Genomic DNA, 20,867 nt, shown 5'->3' with positions numbered 1-20,867 from the left:
GTAGTTGCTGAGATAAAAAGGTTTAGTGTTGCCTAATTTTGAGCATGCTAAGTATAAGCAGCTCAAACAGCTGGGGGGGGGGGAAACATGATCAGTGACGAGTGGCAGCAAAAGTTTGTGACCCCCTGATATTAGCTAACATCTTAAAAGGTAAAAACATGGAAATGCCAAAATTAAACGCCCCCAACCACGTTATTGAATCATATAACAATACATTGCACAGCAATATCCAAGTAATATAGACTAGTAAAGAAAAAATGGACATAGTTAGTAAAAGCTGATACACACTTATAGAAGTTGGATTTACAAAAAAGCAGATATTTCCCTTACCTTTCTGTTATCCATTCAGGGCGGACAACCTTTTCATCTTTAAGCTCCTTGATTTTATTGTTTGGGAGATTGGATGCAACAATGTGGGTTGTTTTAGAACGAGAATAGTAAACATGGTATTTCCCACCATGCAACATCATCAAATGACGCAGCTGATCTGCAGTGGGATCTGGCAAAGCAAAGAAACTCATTTTAAAAGAATATGAAACAGTGCTCCATTAGTTAAAAAAAAAAGTTAAATAATTTCTTGCTAAATTAGCACTTAGCACTTAGACATTCTCAGTGTAGCCACTGCCTGCAGCTAGATAAGAGAACAACCATTATAGAACTTTAGTTCTACTGTCACATGTTTCCTAGATACGCTTCAAGGAAAAACTAATCCTTTGCCTTCCTGTAGACATCACAACCCACTTCCCTGTCACAGGAAGTTATGGACCCTTCACAAATGAAGTTAAAATATATAAAAAGGTAAAATCCTTTTAAAATGATGAATAATACATATAGCAACAATTTCTATAAAGTATAATCCACTGCAACAATGAAACAAACTGTTTTGTATCCCTTTAAAAACTAAAATACCAGTACAACTTATCCAAATACCTAATTTTCTTTAATTGATTTCCTGACGAAATATTTTTTTACTCAGTTCTCCTGTACTTTGCACTCTCTCATTACCACCTCAAGTGGTTGCCTGACCTCCTCCTGAACAAATTTTACACAACTGGAAAATATGTACTGGATTGTTCTGAAGCATAAATATTCAACAATCCTCATCATTAGGCTCAATAATTACAAACTTGCAATGAATATTACCACAGACATAATTTTACAAAAACCCATATAATCTAGAATTGTCTTTCCCAAAAAGATAGTCCATGTTTGTTGTAGGGAACATTTGCATCACATTGATTTGAAGGAAAAATCAATATGGTCTAAAAAAATCAATATAGTCTACTGAAGTAAACCTTTTTTCTTTTACAAGATATGACGAGTCCACGGATTTAATCCTTACTTATGGGATATCGCCTCCTGATCAGCAGGAGGAGGCAAAGAGCACCACAGCAGAGCTGTATATATAGCTCCTCCCTTCCCTCCCACCCCAGTCATTCTCTTTGCCTGTGTTATTGATAGGAAGAGGTAAAGTGAGGTGTTAGTTTAGATTCTTGAATCAACAGTTTATTATTTTTAAATGGTGCCGGTGTGTCCTATTTTTTCTCAGGGCTAGAGCTTCTGGCTTTCAGGAATGGAACTGGGGAGATTCTCACTCTGTAATCACGCTCCCATATGGATTGCTGCCCTGCTGATGGTCTTAGCAAATATTATCTAAGACTTTATTTGTCCCCACAGACGTGCTGGAGGTGAGGAAAGGGAACATCTTCATTGTGTGGGACTGTTTCTTACTGCGTTCAGCATTAAGGTATGTACAGTCATTTTTTTCTGGGGAGACTGAAGTATCTCAGAACAGACTGACATTTATTCCCTGTACATGGAAAGGGTAATCATTTTGCCTTACAGGTTATGTGCACAAGTATTCCCTTTTTTTTGGATAATCAGTAGCCTAATAAAGGGTTAACCAGGGGCTAATGTTTGTACCATGGGCTTGACGCTGGGAGATTATGGCAGGCGTAGCACAGTATTATATTTCACTTTGACATTGCTAGACTAGTGTGTGTTTATGTGAAAGGGCACATTGATGATTGAGGTACTATTATAAAGACCGACATGTTATATTTTCCATGCGGTGCTTGCTGTAACCGGGGACTTTAGTTGCGCCCACGAGGGGCGGGGCTTGATTTTCGCGCGCTCAGACGCGCCTTCTCTATCCGGATCCTGTCTTGGAGCAGCATGTATCTAGGCTCCGGTGTGGCCTAAGTCGCTTTCAAACTTCACAAGCGACTTTAGGAGCACCGTCCACGACTATTCAGTGTTTCGTTTTGGGGACAGGTAGGCGCCACAGCAGAGCTGTAGCGAGGTGCAAGGAGCTAATTTAGACATAAATTGCATAATAGATAACTATGACAGTATAACATTTTATAAGTCTTAGGGTGTTTCAAAATTGATGCAGCCTAGTGCGAACAACAAACGCATATGCGGCTTTAATTTTTAAAGAGACAGTACACCCGTTTTCTAAAGCAACTTTCTTTTTTCGAAAGTATTTGCCTTTTAAATTTCTTGGAATTTTAGAGAAACCGACCAATATTGCTATTGCTGGTTTGTTTGTCATGGCTGAACTTCTGGAAAGTACCTGTTCTATGCGTTTAGATGCCAATGTGGAACCCCTATTACTTTTTGTCCCTCATGTACTGAGAGGGCTTTAAATTGTAAAGAACACATTTTCTTTAATGCAAGTCTGTCTAAGGATGCTTCTCAGTCTGATGAGAACCAGGGTATGCCACAACTTTCTCCCCAAGCGTCACAACCTTTAACGCCCACCCAAGCGATGCAGTGTTCTTCAACCTCGTCTACTTCATTCACTCTGCAGGATATGGCTGCAGTTATGCCATCCACTCTTACAGAAGTCTTGTCTAAGTTGCCAGTGTTACAAGGCAAACGCAGCAGGACAGAAGCCCATGTGGTCCCTGCGACTTCTGATGCTTTGATGGCTATCTCCGATGTACCCTTCCAGGGCTCCGAAGTGGGGGGTAGGGAGACCCTGTCTGAGGGGGAACTGTCTGACTCAGGAAGTGTATTGCCCCAGACAGAGTTGGACGTCATGTCTTTCAGATTTAAACTTGAACACCTCCGTCTGTTGCTGCGGGAGGTTTTGATGACTCTGGACGACTGTGACTCTATTGTGGTACAACCAGAGAAATTGTGTAAGATGGACAAATACTTAGAGGTTCCTTCTTATTCTGATGTTTTTCTGGTTCGTAAGAGAATTTCGGAAATTGTTACGCGGGTATGGGAAAGGCCGGGTATCCCGTTCTCCCCTTCCCCTATTTTCAAGAAAATATACCCTATAGCTGACGCCATTCGGGACTCTTGGCACACGATCCCTAAGGTGGAGGGTGCTATCTCTACCCTGGCTAAGCGTACGACTATCCCTATTGAGGACAGTTGTGCTTTCAAAGACCCTATGGATAAAAGGTTGGAGGGTCTTTTAAAAAAGCTATATGTTCTTCAAGGGTTTCTACTACAACCGACGGCCTGCATTGTACCAAACACAACTATGGCTGCCTTTTGGTTTGACGCCCTAGAAGAGTCTCTTAAGACGGAGACTTCTTTGGAAGAAATAATGGATAGAATTAATGCCCTTAAGCTGGCTAATTCTTTTGTTACGGATGCCGCCTTTCAGATCGCCAAACTGGCGGCTAAGAATTCAGGATTTTCCATCTTAGCACGCAGAGCTTTATGGTTAAAATCTTGGTCTGCGGATGTGTCCTCTAAATCCAAGCTTTTGGCTATTCCTTTCAAAGGAAAAACCCTGTTCGGGCCTGACTTAAGAGATCACCTCCTCCCTCAGGACAAAACATCTAAGCAAAGGGGTAGACAGAGTAATTTTAGTTTCTTTCAAAATTTCAAGGGAGTCCCCTCTTCCACTAAACAGGAAGGGAATTTTGCACAAGCCAAGTCCACCTGGAGACCCAACCAGGCTTGGACTAAGGGTAAACAACCCAAGAAGCCAGCTGCTGCTCCCAAATCAGCATGAAGGGGCAGCCCCCGATCCGGGACTGGATCTAGTGGGGGGCAGACTTTCTCTCTTTGTCCAGGCTTGGATAAGAGACGTTCAGGATCCCTGGACACTAGAAATCGTGTCTCAAGGGTATCAGTTGGAGTTCAAAAATTCTTTCCCAAGGGGAAGGTTTCTTCTTTCACGATTTTCTGTAGACCAGATAAAAAGAGAGGCGTTCTTATGTTGTGTAAAAGACCTCTCCACTATGGGAGTAATTTGTCCCGTTCCAAAACAGGAACAGGGACAGGGGTTTTACTCAAATCTTTTTGTGGTTCCCAAAAAAGTGGGAACGTTCCGACCCATTTTAGATCTCAAGAGTCTGAACAAGTTTCTCAGAGTCCCATCCTTCAAGATGGAGACTATTCGGACAATTCTTTCATTGATCCAGGAGGGTCAATATATGACTACCATGGACTTAAAGGGTGCATATCTTCATATTCCTATCTACAGAAATCATCACCAGTTCCTGAGGTTTGCCTTTCTGGACAAACATTTTCAGTTCGTGGCCCTTCCTTTCGGGCTGGCCACGGCAGGATCTTTACGAAGGTTCTAGGGTCTCTGCTGGCGGTTCTCAGACCGCGGGGCATTGCAGTGGTGCCTTATCTGGACGATATTCTGATCCAGGCGTCGTCTTATCAGCTGACAAAGTCTCATACCGACATGGTCCTATGCTTTCTAAGGACTCACGGGTGGAAGGTGAATCTAGAAAAGAGTTCACTAATTCCACGGACAAGGGTTCCTTTCCAAGGAACTCTAATAGACTCTATATCCATGAAAATCTTCTTGACGGAAGTCAGAAAGTTAAAGATTCTGAATACATGCCGATCCCTTCAGTCCAATCCTCGGCCATCAGTGGCTCAGTGCATGGAGGTAATTGGATTGATGGTGGCGGCAATGGACATCATTCAGTTTGCTCGTGTTCATCTCAGGCCTCTACAACTGAGCATGCTCAGACAGTGGAATGGAGATTATGCAAATTTGTCTCCTCAGATAGATCTAGATCAGGAGACAAGAGACTCTTTTTGGTGGTTGTCGCAGGATCATCTGTCCCAAGGGACGTGCTTCCGCAAACCCTCATGGGTGATAGTGACAACGGACGCCAGTCTACTAGGATGGGGTGCAGTCTGGAACTCCCTGAAGGCTCAGGGTGTGTGGACTCGGTCGGAGTCTCTACTTCCAATCAATATTCTGGAATTGAGGGCAATATTCAATGCTCTTCAGGCTTGGCCTCAATTGGCTTCGGCCAAATTCATCCGATTTCAGTCGGACAACATCACGACTGTGGCTTACATCAATCATCAGGGAGGAACAAGGAGTTCCTTAGCGATGACAGAAGTATCCAAGATAATTCGGAGGCTCACTCTTGTTATCTGTCAGCAATCTACATCCCAGGAGTGGACAACTGGGAAGCAGATTTTTTGAGCAGACAGACGTTCATCCGGGGGAATGGGAACGCCATCCGGAGGTCTTTGCCACCCTAATTCTCAGATGGGGCAGGCCGAAGCTGGATCTCATGGCATCTCGTCAGAATGCCAAGCTCCCGAGATACGGATCCAGGTCCAGGGATCCTCAGGCCGAACTGATAGATGCCTTGGCAGTGTCTTGGTCGTTCAACCTAGCTTATGTGTTTGCACCGTTTGCTCTCCTTCCCCGGGTAATTGCTCGGATCAAACAGGAGAGGGCTTCAGAGATTGTCATCGCTCCTGCGTGGCCTCGCAGGACTTGGTATGCTGATCTGGTAGACATGTGCTCTCTGCCACCGTGGAAGCTTCCATTGAGGCAGGACCTTCTCATTCAGGGACCCTTCCATCATCCGAATCTAATTTCTCTACAGCGGACTGCTTGGAGATTGAATGCTTGATTTTATCTAAGCGAGGGTTCTCTGATTCGGTCATTGATACTTTGATTCAGGCACGTAAGCCTGTTACTAGAAAAATTTACCATAAGATATGGCGTAAATATCTTTATTGGTGCGAATCCAAGGGCTACTCATGGAGTAAGATTAGGATTCCTAGGATTTTGTCCTTTCTCCAAGAAGGATTGGAGAAAGGGTTGTCAGCAAGTTCCTTAAAGGGACAGATTTCTGCTCTATCTATTTTGCTACACAAACGTCTGGCAGATGATCCGGATGTTCAATCTTTTTGTCAGGCTCGGACTAGAATCAGGCCTGTGTTTAGACCAATTGCTCCTCCTTGGAGTTTGAATTTAGTTCTTAATGTTCTTCAAGGGGTTCCGTTTGAACCTATGCATTCCAAAGATATTAAGTTGTTATCTTGGAAAGTTTTATTTTTGGTTGCTATTTCTTCTGCTCGCAGAGTTTGAGCTTTCAGCATTACAATGTGATTCTCCTTATCTTATTTTTCATTCCGATAAGGTATTGTTGCGTACCAAACCTGGTTTTCTTCCTAAGGTTGTTTCTAACAAGAAAATTAATCAGGAAATTGTTATTCCTTCATTGTGTCCTAATCCTTCTTCTAAGAAGGAGCGTCTGTTACATAATTTGGACGTAGTCTGTGCCCTGAAGTTCTACTTGCAGGCGACTAAGGAATTTTGTCAATCATCTTCATTGTTTGTTGTCTTTTCTGGGAAACGTAGGGGTCAGAAAGCTACGGCTACTTCTCTTCCTTTTTGGCTGAAGAGTATCATCCATTTTGCATATGAGACTGCTGGACAGCAGCCTCCTGAACGAATTACAGCTCATTCCTCTAGGGCTGTGGCTTCCTCATGGGCATTTAAAAATGATGCTTCTGTTGAACAGATTTGCAAGGCTGCAACTTGGTCGTCTCTTCACACTTTTTCCAAATTTGATACCTTTGCCTCGTCCGAGGCTATTTTTGGGAGAAAGGTCCTTCAAGCAGTGGTGCCTTCTGTTTAGGTTCCTGTCTTGTCCCTCCCTTTCATCCGTGTCTTATAGCTTTGGTATTGTATCCCATAAGTAAGGATGAAATCCGTGGACTCGTCATATCTTGTAAAAGAAAAGGAAATTTATGCTTACCTGATAAATTTGTTTCTTTTACGATATGATGAGTCCACGGCCCACCCTGTCATTTTCTAAGACAGGTCTTTATTTTTATTAAACTTTCGTCACCTCTGCACCTTGGCTTTTCCTTTCTCTTCCTAACTTCAGTCGAATGACTGGAGTGGGAGGGAAGGGAGGAGCTATATATACAGCTCTGCTGTGGTGCTCTTTGCCTCCTCCTGCTGACCAGGAGGTGATATCCCATAAGTAAGGATGAAATCCGTGGACTCGTCATATCGTAAAAGAAACAAATTTATCAGGTAAGCATAAATTTCCTTTTTTTAGATGAAATACAGAAATGTATTCTTAAAAAGGGCCATTAAACTCTTTGAGATGGTAATATAAAATGATTATATATATATATATATACACACATATATATACACATATATATACATACACACACACATACATACATACATACATACACTCTTAGTGACCTATGTATAACTCTCCCTAATTGGCCATAGCAGAGAAGGTAACCTAAGTTACAAAATGGCAGTTCCCATGGTTTTATAGACACTAAAACTTTACAATTTATTTTGTCAGTATTTAAACAGCTAATGAAACTTTAAAACCTACATCTACATGTTATTCTTAGACTGATCTTTTCTTTGAATGTATCATTCTATGTAGCATTTATCTAGTGTTTAATGTCCCTTTAAGGTAATAGTGGTTTTAACCCCTTAACGACCAGTGCCATACCCTATACGACGCTGGTCGTTATGCCCTTAAGGACCAGCGACGTACCATGTAGGTCGCTGCAGTCCTGGGCTTCTCTCTGCCGCAATCTCGCTCAAAATAGTGAGATTGCGCTATTTCTGCATGCCCCACAAGTTGGCTACTGCAGAAATAGATTTGCAGAGTTACCGATACAGAGAGGGGATACTACCATGCAGAAAATATATCATTTTAAAAAAAAAAATTATACTGGCAGACTTTCTGCCAGTACTTAAGATGGGGGTGACCTTTGGGGGGGTGGAGGAGGGAAGATAGCTGTTTGAGAGAAGGCAGGAGTAGTAATAGTATGGAGGTTATGTCAAACACCTTTTTGACAGGTGGATATGTCCCTTTCTCCTCCCCTAACCCCGCCCCTTTCTACTCTCACTTTTACGGCCCTTTTTAATATCAATTTGATATAAAATTGATATAAAAAGGGAGATTTTGATACAAATTTAATATAAAATTGATATTAAAAAGTGTTTTTAATATGAATTTGATATAAAAAAATGTTCTTATTAGGATTTAGATTAAAAGGTTATAAGAGGGTATTAAGCTTAATTATTTTGATATTGTTGATTAGGAGATTTATAAAGAAAAGACTATAAAGTTTAATGTTATTTAATTAAAAAAGTGTAAAGTATACTTTGATATTGTATTCTATTAAAAATGGATATAAAATCTTAATATACTGTATATATATCCTCTATAATGTTCAATAGGTTTAATAAGGCATGTCAGGATTTGCTATGAAAAGGATATAAAATGTAATAGGATTAAAAAGGGTTATAAGAGTTTATAAGAGAGTGTATAAAACTCAATTGTTTTGATATTTTCTTTTATTAGGTTATAAAAAAAACAATTTTATATCAGTTTTATATCAAATTCGTATTAAAAACACTTTTTAGTATCAATTTTATATGAAATTCGTATCAAAATCTCCCTTTTTATATCAATTTTACATCAAATTGATATTAAAAAGGGGCGCAAAAGTGGGAGTAGAAAGGGGCGGGGTTAGGGGGAAAGGGGCGTGTCCACCTGTCAAAAACAGAATTTATGTTTACCTGATAAATTACTTTCTCCAACGGTGTGTCCGGTCCACGGCGTCATCCTTACTTGTGGGATATTCTCTTCCCCAACAGGAAATGGCAAAGAGCCCAGCAAAGCTGGTCACATGATCCCTCCTAGGCTCCGCCTACCCCAGTCATTCGACCGACGTTAAGGAGGAATATTTGCATAGGAGAAACCATATGGTACCGTGGTGACTGTAGTTAAAGAAAATAAATCATCAGACCTGATTAAAAAAACCAGGGCGGGCCGTGGACCGGACACACCGTTGGAGAAAGTAATTTATCAGGTAAACATAAATTCTGTTTTCTCCAACATAGGTGTGTCCGGTCCACGGCGTCATCCTTACTTGTGGGAACCAATACCAAAGCTTTAGGACACGGATGAAGGGAGGGAGCAAATCAGGTCACCTAAATGGAAGGCACCACGGCTTGCAAAACCTTTCTCCCAAAAATAGCCTCAGAAGAAGCAAAAGTATCAAACTTGTAAAATTTGGTTAAAGTGTGCAGTGAAGACCAAGTCGCTGCCCTACATATTTGATCAACAGAAGCCTCGTTCTTGAAGGCCCATGTGGAAGCCACAGCCCTAGTGGAATGAGCTGTGATTCTTTCGGGAGGCTGCCGTCCGGCAGTCTCGTAAGCCAATCTGATGATGCTTTTAATCCAAAAAGAGAGAGAGGTAGAAGTTGCTTTTTGACCTCTCCTTTTACCGGAATAAACAACAAACAAGGAAGATGTTTGTCTAAAATCCTTTGTAGCATCTAAATAGAATTTTAGAGCGCGAACAACATCCAAATTGTGCAACAAACGTTCCTTCTTTGAAACTGGTTTCGGACACAGAGAAGGTACGATAATCTCCTGGTTAATGTTTTTGTTAGAAACAACTTTTGGAAGAAAACCAGGTTTAGTACGTAAAACCACCTTATCTGCATGGAACACCAGATAAGGAGGAGAACACTGCAGAGCAGATAATTCTGAAACTCTTCTAGCAGAGAAATTGCAACTAAAAACAAAACTTTCCAAGATAATAACTTAATATCAACGGAATGCAAGGGTTCAAACGGAACCCCCTGAAGAACTGAAAGAACTAAATTGAGACTCCAAGGAGGAGTCAAAGGTTTGTAAACAGGCTTAATTCTAACCAGAGCCTGAACAAAGGCTTGAACATCTGGCACAGCGGCCAGCTTTTTGTGAAGTAACACAGACAAGGCAGAAATCTGTCCCTTCAGGGAACTTGCAGATAATCCTTTTTCCAATCCTTCTTGAAGGAAGGATAGAATCCTAGGAATCTTAACCTTGTCCCAAGGGAATCCTTTAGATTCACACCAACAGATATATTTTTTCCAAATTTTGTGGTAAATCTTTCTAGTTACAGGCTTTCTGGCCTGAACAAGAGTATCGATAACAGAATCTGAGAACCCTCGCTTCGATAAGATCAAGCGTTCAATCTCCAAGCAGTCAGCTGGAGTGAAACCAGATTCGGATGTTCGAACGGACCCTGAACAAGAAGGTCTCGTCTCAAAGGTAGCTTCCAAGGTGGAGCCGATGACATATTCACCAGATCTGCATACCAAGTCCTGCGTGGCCACGCAGGAGCTATCAAGATCACCGACGCCCTCTCCTGATTGATCCTGGCTACCAGCCTGGGGATGAGAGGAAACGGCGGGAACACATAAGCTAGTTTGAAGGCCCAAGGTGCTACTAGTGCATCCACTAGAGCCGCCTTGGGATCCCTGGATCTGGACCCGTAGCAAGGAACTTTGAAGTTCTGACGAGAGGCCATCAGATCCATGTCTGGAATGCCCCACAGCTGAGTGACTTGGGCAAAGATTTCCGGATGGAGTTCCCACTCCCCCGGATGCAATGTCTGACGACTCAGAAAATCCGCTTCCCAATTTTCCACTCCTGGGATGTGGATAGCAGACAGGTGGCAGGAGTGAGACTCCGCCCATAGAATGATTTTGGTCACTTCTTCCATCGCCAGGGAACTCCTTGTTCCCCCCTGATGGTTGATGTACGCAACAGTTGTCATGTTGTCTGATTGAAACCGTATGAACTTGGCCCTCGCTAGCTGAGGCCAAGCCTTGAGAGCATTGAATATCGCTCTCAGTTCCAGAATATTTATCGGTAACAGAGATTCTTCCCGAGACCAAAGACCCTGAGCTTTCAGGGATCCCCAGACCGCGCCCCAGCCCATCAGACTGGCGTCGGTCGTGACAATGACCCACTCTGGTCTGCGGAATGTCATCCCTCGTGACAGGTTGTCCAGGGACAGCCACCAACGGAGTGAGTCTCTGGTCCTCTGATTTACTTGTATCTTCGGAGACAAGTCTGTATAGTCCCCATTCCACTGACTGAGCATGCACAGTTGTAATGGTCTTAGATGAATGCGCGCAAAAGGAACTATGTCCATTGCCGCTACCATCAACCCGATCACTTCCATGCACTGAGCTATGGAAGGAAGAGGAACGGAATGAAGTATCCGACAAGAGTCTAGAAGTTTTGTTTTTCTGGCCTCTGTCAGAAAAATCCTCATTTCTAAGGAGTCTATTATTGTTCCCAAGAAGGGAACCCTTGTTGACGGAGATAGAGAACTCTTTTCCACGTTCACTTTCCATCCGTGAGATCTGAGAAAGGCCAGGACAATGTCCGTGTGAGCCTTTGCTTGAGGAAGGGACGACGCTTGAATCAGAATGTCGTCCAAGTAAGGTACTACAGCAATGCCCCTCGGTCTTAGCACAGCTAGAAGGGACCCTAGTACCTTTGTGAAAATCCTTGGAGCAGTGGCTAATCCGAAAGGAAGCGCCACGAACTGGTAATGTTTGTCCAGGAATGCGAACCTCAGGAACCGATGATGTTCCTTGTGGATAGGAATATGTAGATACGCATCCTTTAAATCCACCGTGGTCATGAATTGACCTTCCTGGATGGAAGGAAGAATAGTTCGAATGGTTTCCATCTTGAACGATGGAACCTTGAGAAACTTGTTTAAGATCTTGAGATCTAAGATTGGTCTGAACGTTCCCTCTTTTTTGGGAACTATGAACAGATTGGAGTAGAACCCCATCCCTTGTTCTCTTAATGGAACAGGATGAATCACTCCCATTTTTAACAGGTCTTCTACACAATGTAAGAATGCCTGTCTTTTTATGTGGTCTGAAGACAACTGAGACCTGTGGAACCTCCCCCTTGGGGGAAGTCCCTTGAATTCCAGAAGATAACCTTGGGAGACTATTTCTAGCGCCCAAGGATCCAGAACATCTCTTGCCCAAGCCTGAGCGAAGAGAGAGAGTCTGCCCCCCACCAGATCCGGTCCCGGATCGGGGGCCAACATTTCATGCTGTCTTGGTAGCAGTGGCAGGTCTCTTGGCCTGCTTACCCTTGTTCCAGCCTTGCATTGGTCTCCAAGCTGGCTTGGCTTGAGAAGTATTACCCTCTTGCTTAGAGGACGTAGCACTTTGGGCTGGTCCGTTTCTACGAAAGGGACGAAAATTAGGTTTATTTTTTGCCTTGAAAGGCCGATCCTGAGGAAGGGCGTGGCCCTTACCCCCAGTGATATCAGAGATAATCTCTTTCAAGTCAGGGCCAAACAGCGTTTTCCCCTTGAAAGGAATGTTAAGTAGCTTGTTCTTGGAAGACGCATCAGCCGACCAAGATTTCAACCAAAGCGCTCTGCGCGCCACAATAGCAAACCCAGAATTCTTAGCCGCTAACCTAGCCAATTGCAAAGTGGCGTCTAGGGTGAAAGAATTAGCCAATTTGAGAGCATTGATTCTGTCCATAATCTCCTCATAAGGAGGAGAATCACTATCGACCGCCTTTATCAGCTCATCGAACCAGAAACATGCGGCTGTAGCGACAGGGACAATGCATGAAATTGGTTGTAGAAGGTAACCCTGCTGAACAAACATCTTTTTAAGCAAACCTTCTAATTTTTTATCCATAGGATCTTTGAAAGCACAACTATCCTCTATGGGTATAGTGGTGCGTTTGTTTAAAGTGGAAACCGCTCCCTCGACCTTGGGGACTGTCTGCCATAAGTCCTTTCTGGGGTCGACCATAGGAAACAATTTTTTAAATATGGGGGGAGGGACGAAAGGAATACCGGGCCTTTCCCATTCTTTATTAACAATGTCCGCCACCCGCTTGGGTATAGGAAAAGCTTCTGGGAGCCCCGGCACCTCTAGGAACTTGTCCATTTTACATAGTTTCTCTGGGATGACCAACTTGTCACAATCATCCAGAGTGGATAATACCTCCTTAAGCAGAATGCGGAGATGTTCCAACTTAAATTTAAATGAAATCACATCAGGTTCAGCTTGTTGAGAAATGTTCCCTGAATCAGTAATTTCTCCCTCAGACAAAACCTCCCTGGCCCCATCAGACTGGGTTAGGGGCCCTTCAGAAATATTATTATCAGCGTCGTCATGCTCTTCAGTATCTAAAACAGAGCAGTCGCGCTTACGCTGATAAGTGTTCATTTTGGCTAAAATGTTTTTGACAGAATTATCCATTACAGCCGTTAATTGTTGCATAGTAAGGAGTATTGGCGCGCTAGATGTACTAGGGGCCTCCTGAGTGGGCAAGACTCGTGTAGACGAAGGAGGGAATGATGCAGTACCATGCTTACTCCCCTCACTTGAGGAATCATCTTGGGCATCATTGTCATTGTCACATAAATCACATTTATTTAAATGAATAGGAATTCTGGCTTCCCCACATTCAGAACACAGTCTATCTGGTAGTTCAGACATGTTAAACAGGCATAAACTTGATAACAAAGTACAAAAAACGTTTTAAAATAAAACCGTTACTGTCACTTTAAATTTTAAACTGAACACACTTTATTACTGCAATTGCGAAAAAACATGAAGGAATTGTTCAAAATTCACCAAATTTTCACCACAGTGTCTTAAAGCCTTAGAAGTATTGCACACCAAATTTGGAAGCTTTAACCCTTAAAATAACGGAACCGGAGCCGTTTTGAACTTTAACCCCTTTACAGTCCCTGGTATCTGCTTTGCTGAGACCCAACCAAGCCCCAAGGGGAATACGATACCAAATGACGCCTTCAGAAAGTCTTTTCTAAGTATCAGAGCTCCTCTCACATGCGACAGCATGCCATGCCTCTCAAAAACAAGTGCGCAACACCGGCGCGAAAATGAGGCTCTGCCTATGCTTTGGGAAAGCCCCTAAAGAATAAGGTGTCTAAAACAGTGCCTGCCGATATTATTATATCAAAATACCCAGATAAAATGATTCCTCAAGGCTAAATATGTGTTAATAATGAATCGATTTAGCCCAGAAAAAGTCTACAGTCTTAATAAGCCCTTTTTGAAGCCCTTATTTACAATCGTAATAAACATGGCTTACCGGATCCCATAGGGAAAATGACAGCTTCCAGCATTACATCGTCTTGTTAGAATGTGTCATACCTCAAGCAGCAAGAGACTGCTCACTGTTCCCCCAACTGAAGTTAATTGCTCTCAACAGTCCTGTGTGGAACAGCCATGGATTTTAGTGACGGTTGCTAAAATCATTTTCCTCATACAAACAGAAATCTTCATCTCTTTTCTGTTTCTGAGTAAATAGTACATACCAGCACTATTTTAAAATAACAAACTCTTGATTGAATAATAAAAACTACAGTTAAACACTAAAAAACTCTAAGCCATCTCCGTGGAGATGTTGCCTGTACAACGGCAAAGAGAATGACTGGGGTAGGCGGAGCCTAGGAGGGATCATGTGACCAGCTTTGCTGGGCTCTTTGCCATTTCCTGTTGGGGAAGAGAATATCCCACAAGTAAGGATGACGCCGTGGACCGGACACACCTATGTTGGAGAAAAGGTGTTTTACATAACCTCCATACTATTACTACTGGTAGGGAGAGATCAGGGGAAGTATAATATATATACATACATATATATATATACATACATATATTTGTTTATGGATATATAAACAGCGCTGTCTACAGCATATACAAATTCGGAAATCCCAATGTATAGAAAAAATGCTTTCTTTTATTAAAAAATAGCTTTAAAAAAATATTTCTAAAAAACAAATCTGATGAATACACATCAACAAAATAGGCTTTGTCAAACACTCTGTTTCTCGCCATTTCAACCAGGAACACAATAGAAATACTAAAGACCTGGAATTCCTAGGAAAAGAGCACATTCCGATTGATAGAAGAAAAGGTGACAGAGAAAGAAGACCACCAGAAAACCAGAGAGAAACATTCTGGATTTTGAAACTGGATACCCTACAACCGAAGGGACTAAATGAGAATTTTAATTTGGCGTCTTTTTTTTTTATAAATAATATATGTCTGCAAAATACAGTCAAAAGAGTTGTTAGGTTTATTCTGTATAAAATTATAATATGTCAGAATTTGGGTAATAATCCACTGAATATCAAGTTTTTGTTTGTTTTGTTAATAATGTTCTGTCGATAGGTAGATATGCCATTTGATTTGCACCGTACAATTATTTTTAAAAATTTTGTCATTTAAATCAGTTACATGTCTTGTATATTTCACTGTCCAAGCCGGCTGGACATGCAAATATGACAACACAATAGAAATCATAATTTTAACTAAAAAATAATAAAATGAGTGAAACAGTAACTGATTAATAGTTATGTAATATATTATCTAATGAATCCTTGCTCTCGGTACAAATACATTTTAAAATTTTGATTTACAAATCAATCTGGTGCAATCAAGCGGCATATATAAATAATAAATGTATATACACGGCGGAAACTGAAAAATATAATCCAATAGACATATTTTTTTATTATATATATATATATATATATATATATATATATATATATATATATATATATATATATATATATATATATATATATATATATATATATATATATATATATACACACACATATACACACACACACACATATACACACACACATACACTGTAATATATATATATATATATATATATATATATATATATATATATATATATATATATATATATATATTTATATTAATTATAGTCCAAAAAGGACAGCACAATCTTACCCACAAGCAGAAATGCCACGGTGCACTGCTGTAAAAGTATCCAAACAATCCAAAGATGCAGGCACTCACTGGGCTTTTTATAAAAAAATCATTTTATTAATTCAATTTAAAATCCAGACATAACGTTTCGGCACATTACTGTGCCTTTGTCAAATGTCAAAAATCAAAAAGACAAGTACACCAAAGCACCTAAAACTAATGGCATTACATATAGCCATATGGAGTAAACAAGACAGTCAGGTGTAATGATAGCCATAAACATATAGCCATATGGAGTAAACAAGACAGTCAGGTGTAATGATAAGTGTATCATGCTGGTGTAATTAGAAATATAAGGAGAATAGAGCATAGATTCTCCTACTCACAAAATAAGTGAAATAAATACCTGTGTGTCCCCTAACACATGTGTTGTATCTATATAAAAGTGTACTAGTGACTATACCATAGTGTGCACAGTAGAAATATATGCACGTTGTCAGCCCCCTGGATAACATGAATAAATTCTGATTAAACAACCTGGCATCAAGAATATCCCTATCAAATGCTAATATGGGCAGAGTTACAAAACCATTCATAATTGCCACTTCTGAGAAGATAAAACAATACTGTTATTAATGCATAATGTGGGCAGAGTATTCATACTGCCTCTTATAACAAAATAAAATAAAATAAGACAATGCGGCTACTGATACTGCCTGAGGCTCATACACCAATCAAAGAAATGTTAAACTCAGTGTAGCGCAACAGTAACTCACTCACTTGTTTACTTAAGGTAGATCACACATAACCTGCCATTTTACCAATGTCATCATAACGCATATACCACATACCTGGGCTAACAGCGTGGCCGCCCGACGGACATCTGAGACGCACACACCCGACTCTGTGTGATGACGTCATGCGGCTACACGCTGTGTTAAATACCAGGTTATACCACGGGGCCAGATGACAAGAGTAAACAGAAATAACAGCAATACTGAGGTCATGAAAGTACAGCTACAAGAGATGGCAAGGGGTTATAAATGGGACTATCTCCTGGCATGCATGAGGGAACAGGATGACCCCAATAAGGGACACACAAGGGATGATACTCAAAGGATGACATTTGTAACCAGATACTGCCCAGATACAAAGAACATAGGACAGTGTCTAAGGGCCCACTGGCACATCATCAAGGATGATACAGGTCTTCCATTTGGCGAATGGGGGAGTCCAAGAGTGGGGTTCAAGAGAAACCGCAATTTGAGGGACCAATTGGTGATAACGGACCCCAAACACTGTTATGATAGAAAAACCTGGCTATCCTCGAATAAGAAGGGATGCTATTGTTGCAGTGGTTGCACTACCTGCCATGCGATGATTCCTGGGGCCACATTTCGACATCCTGACACAAATGTAATCTTTAAGATACAACATTATTTGACCTGTACCACAACCTATGTGGTCTACTTAATCAACTGCCCATGTGGTTTATTCTACGTGGGGAAAACAGTGGATGACATTCGCACCTGCATGGCCAACCACCGGTCGGCCATCAGGACAGCCATCAAAAATCATAGAAGTGAACAACCAGTGGCACACCATTTCGCTACCAGTGGACACAGCGTACAGGATCTAAGGTTTAAGATCATAGACCATGTCCCCATCCCCTCCAGGGGTGGGGACCGGGACAATAAATTACTGCAAGTTGAATCCAAGTGGATCTTCCGTCTTAATACCATACACCCAAAGGGTCTGAATGTGAACTTGGATTGGCATTGTTTCCTAAAAATTTAAAAATTTGAGAACTTTATGGAACTCTAGTGGATGTCTATGAAGAAGACGGATTGAATGGCTCATGGGATAGCTGAATTTTCTATCTATTGAGTTCTACCTATGAGAGTCGATGATCTATTCTTCTCCATATCTAACCTCTTCCTTTTGTCTATTTCATTTCTTTCTTGTTCTCTTCTCACAATGGGGTTTGTCTTTGTTCTCTTGCCTATCTTTTTTCTTTTTTCATTTTCTCTTGTTTCTTTTGTTTCTTCACTATGAGGGGGTGGTCTTTGCTCTCTTTTTCTCTCTCTTTTTTTCTCTTTCTTTTTCTCCGCTTGTGTTGTTTCTTTTCATTGTATTTATTGATTTATTTTTATTTTATTTCTTATTGTCATTATTGTTTTTTATCTTTTATATTTTTTATATTTTTTGTATTTGTATGTTTATTTTATTATTTTTATTTCTATTTCATTTTAGTTTTATCATTATTTTATTATTTTATTTCCATTTATTTTTATTTTTTTATGTGTTTTGTTTACTTTATTTCATTTTATTTTATTTTATTTGTCTACATTTTGTTGTTGATGGCTTTTTGAACATTACTGTGGTGTTTTCTTAGAGGTTATTAGGATTGCAAATATAGTGGCTTTATTTATGGATTCAACTAGGTTTCAATATAAATAGCTGCATTAATAACATGTGCCGCTTGGAGTCACTCTGACTTAGTATTCATTCCTTTATTGGGCTGCGCAGGGTTGAGATTTACATATGTATCGGTAGCAAGGGCAGTTTCTTTACCGGATCCAGTCCAATAGTGTGTAGTGTCACTATGGCAACCTGGTATTTAACACAGCGTGTAGCCGCATGACGTCATCACACAGAGTCGGGTGTGTGCGTCTCAGATGTCCGTCGGGCGGCCACGCTGTTAGCCCAGGTATGTGGTATATGCGTTATGATGACATTGGTAAAATGGCAGGTTATGTGTGATCTACCTTAAGTAAACAAGTGAGTGAGTTACTGTTGCGCTACACTGAGTTTAACATTTCTTTGATTGGTGTATGAGCCTCAGGCAGTATCAGTAGCCGCATTGTCTTATTTTATTTTATTTTGTTATAAGAGGCAGTATGAATACTCTGCCCACATTATGCATTAATAACAGTATTGTTTTATCTTCTCAGAAGTGGCAATTATGAATGGTTTTGTAACTCTGCCCATATTAGCATTTGATAGGGATATTCTTTATACCAGGTTGTTTAATCAGAATTTATTCATGTTATCCAGGGGGCTGACAACGTGCATATATTTCTACTGTGCACACTATGGTATAGTCACTAGTACACTTTTATATAGATACAACACATGTGTTAGGGGACACACAGGTATTTATTTCACTTATTTTGTGAGTAGGAGAATCTATGCTCTATTCTCCTTATATTTCTAATTACACCAGCATGATACACTTATCATTACACCTGACTGTCTTGTTTACTCCATATGGCTATATGTTTATGCTGTTTTTTCAATATAAGTTTGTTCACATGTGTTCTTAGATGTTTTTGCTTAATTGATTTTTATATGTTCAATTGTGGGTAATTTATATTTTCTGTAATAACAGTAGTTGCAACTATTTGCATGATTGACACTGATCACATGATTAGAATGTTGTTGAGGATCACCATGGCAACTGTTTTGGTGCAATTTTCACTGGGAGGGGTTTGTTTGGCTTTATATGTTCAGTCACTTGCAGTTTATTCTTTGTCTGAGGAAGGGGAGTGTGTCCCCGAAACGTGACGCTTAATAAAGTTTTTTTGATGAAAAGACCAGTGAGTGCCTTCCTTCACCATGTATATTTACCTGCTGGCACCCTGGCATCAGGATTTTGAAAGTGAGAGTGCTATCTATCTATCTAATATATATATATATATATATATATATATATATATATATATATATATATATATATATATATATATATATATATATATATATATATATATATATATATATATATATATATATATATATATATATATACACACACACATACATATATATATACACACACATACACACATATACATACATACATACATACATACACACACACACCTGTTAAAGATATGTCTTTAGACTGTAAAAAGAAAAAAAAAAAGTGTGAAAGGGAAAATAAAAAAATGTGATGCACTGTGTACATAACCTTTGTAAAAGACTATTTTCATAATTCCAGCAAGAATTAAACTATTTATTTTAGAGTTCATCTAGTCTACAGTGGTAAATATGATTTTTCGTTCAGGATTCAGATCGAGCATGTGATTTTAAACAACTTTCTAATTTACTTCTATTATCAATTTGTCTTCGTTCTCTGGGTATCTCTTGTTGAAAAGCAGAGACGTATGCTTAGGCCCATTTCTGGAGCACTATATATATAGCAGCAGTTTTGCAAGAATGTTATCCATTTGCAAGAGCAATAGTAGATGGCAGCCATATTTCCTGCCAAGTAGTGATCCAGATGCCTACATAGGTATCCCTTCAACCAGAATATCATGGGAACAAAGCGAATTTAATAATAAGTCAATTGGAAGCTTTTTTTAAAATGATATGCTTTGTCTGAATCACAAAGGAAATGTTTTGGGTTTCATATCCCTTTAAGAAATAAAAAGTTGTATGGTTCATAAATAGAAACAATAGGCTATCAACATGGCCACTACACAGAGGCAATCAATTGTGTTTTTTGTGTGTGATTAGAATTCTGTCAGCAATTAAATAGTATAGCCGACAACTATATAGGGACACTTCCAATCTAAATAGAGCAGCTATTATATAGCAGCAGTAACAGTGATAGCAACAGCATTTCACTCCTGTCACTTTTATGGGAGACTTGCTGCTTTAACAAAACACATCACTTTTCCATCATGCCTGTCCTGATCCTGTGTAAAGACCTCACATCAGCTGAAAGTCAGGCTTAATCTCAATGCAGATAACCAAAAATAAATCAGGAATCTCAATAAGTTAGCCCTAAAATTTACCACACACTAATGCAATTAACTCTTACTGAATGTAGTCCCACATTAATACACCCCCCCCCCCCCAACATAACTCCTCTACAATCTAGGCATCCACAAACACACACCCCAAATACCCAAGGGACAACTCCTCTTCAATTACTATACGGTCTATTTTCAAACTCACCATTCATAGAGAGGAATCACAAAAATTATTTGGGGGCTTTGTTTGAGAGTTATTTTGTA

At 40.2% G+C, this 20,867-nt stretch overlaps 1 protein-coding gene across 1 annotated transcript in view; it reads right to left on the bottom strand.

Moving 5' to 3' along the window:
* Positions 1–20,867, bottom strand: part of REV1 (REV1 DNA directed polymerase) — a 390,819-nt gene that overhangs the window by 351,281 nt on the left and 18,671 nt on the right. The window contains 1 exon segment of the mRNA XM_053707683.1: positions 331–499. Coding sequence (XP_053563658.1) covers positions 331–499 — 169 coding nt within the window.

Source organism: Bombina bombina, chromosome 3 (genome assembly GCF_027579735.1).
Source record: "Bombina bombina isolate aBomBom1 chromosome 3, aBomBom1.pri, whole genome shotgun sequence".
NCBI classification, from domain to species: Eukaryota; Metazoa; Chordata; class Amphibia; order Anura; family Bombinatoridae; genus Bombina; species Bombina bombina.
This window is presented reverse-complemented; position numbering and strand designations above follow the sequence as displayed.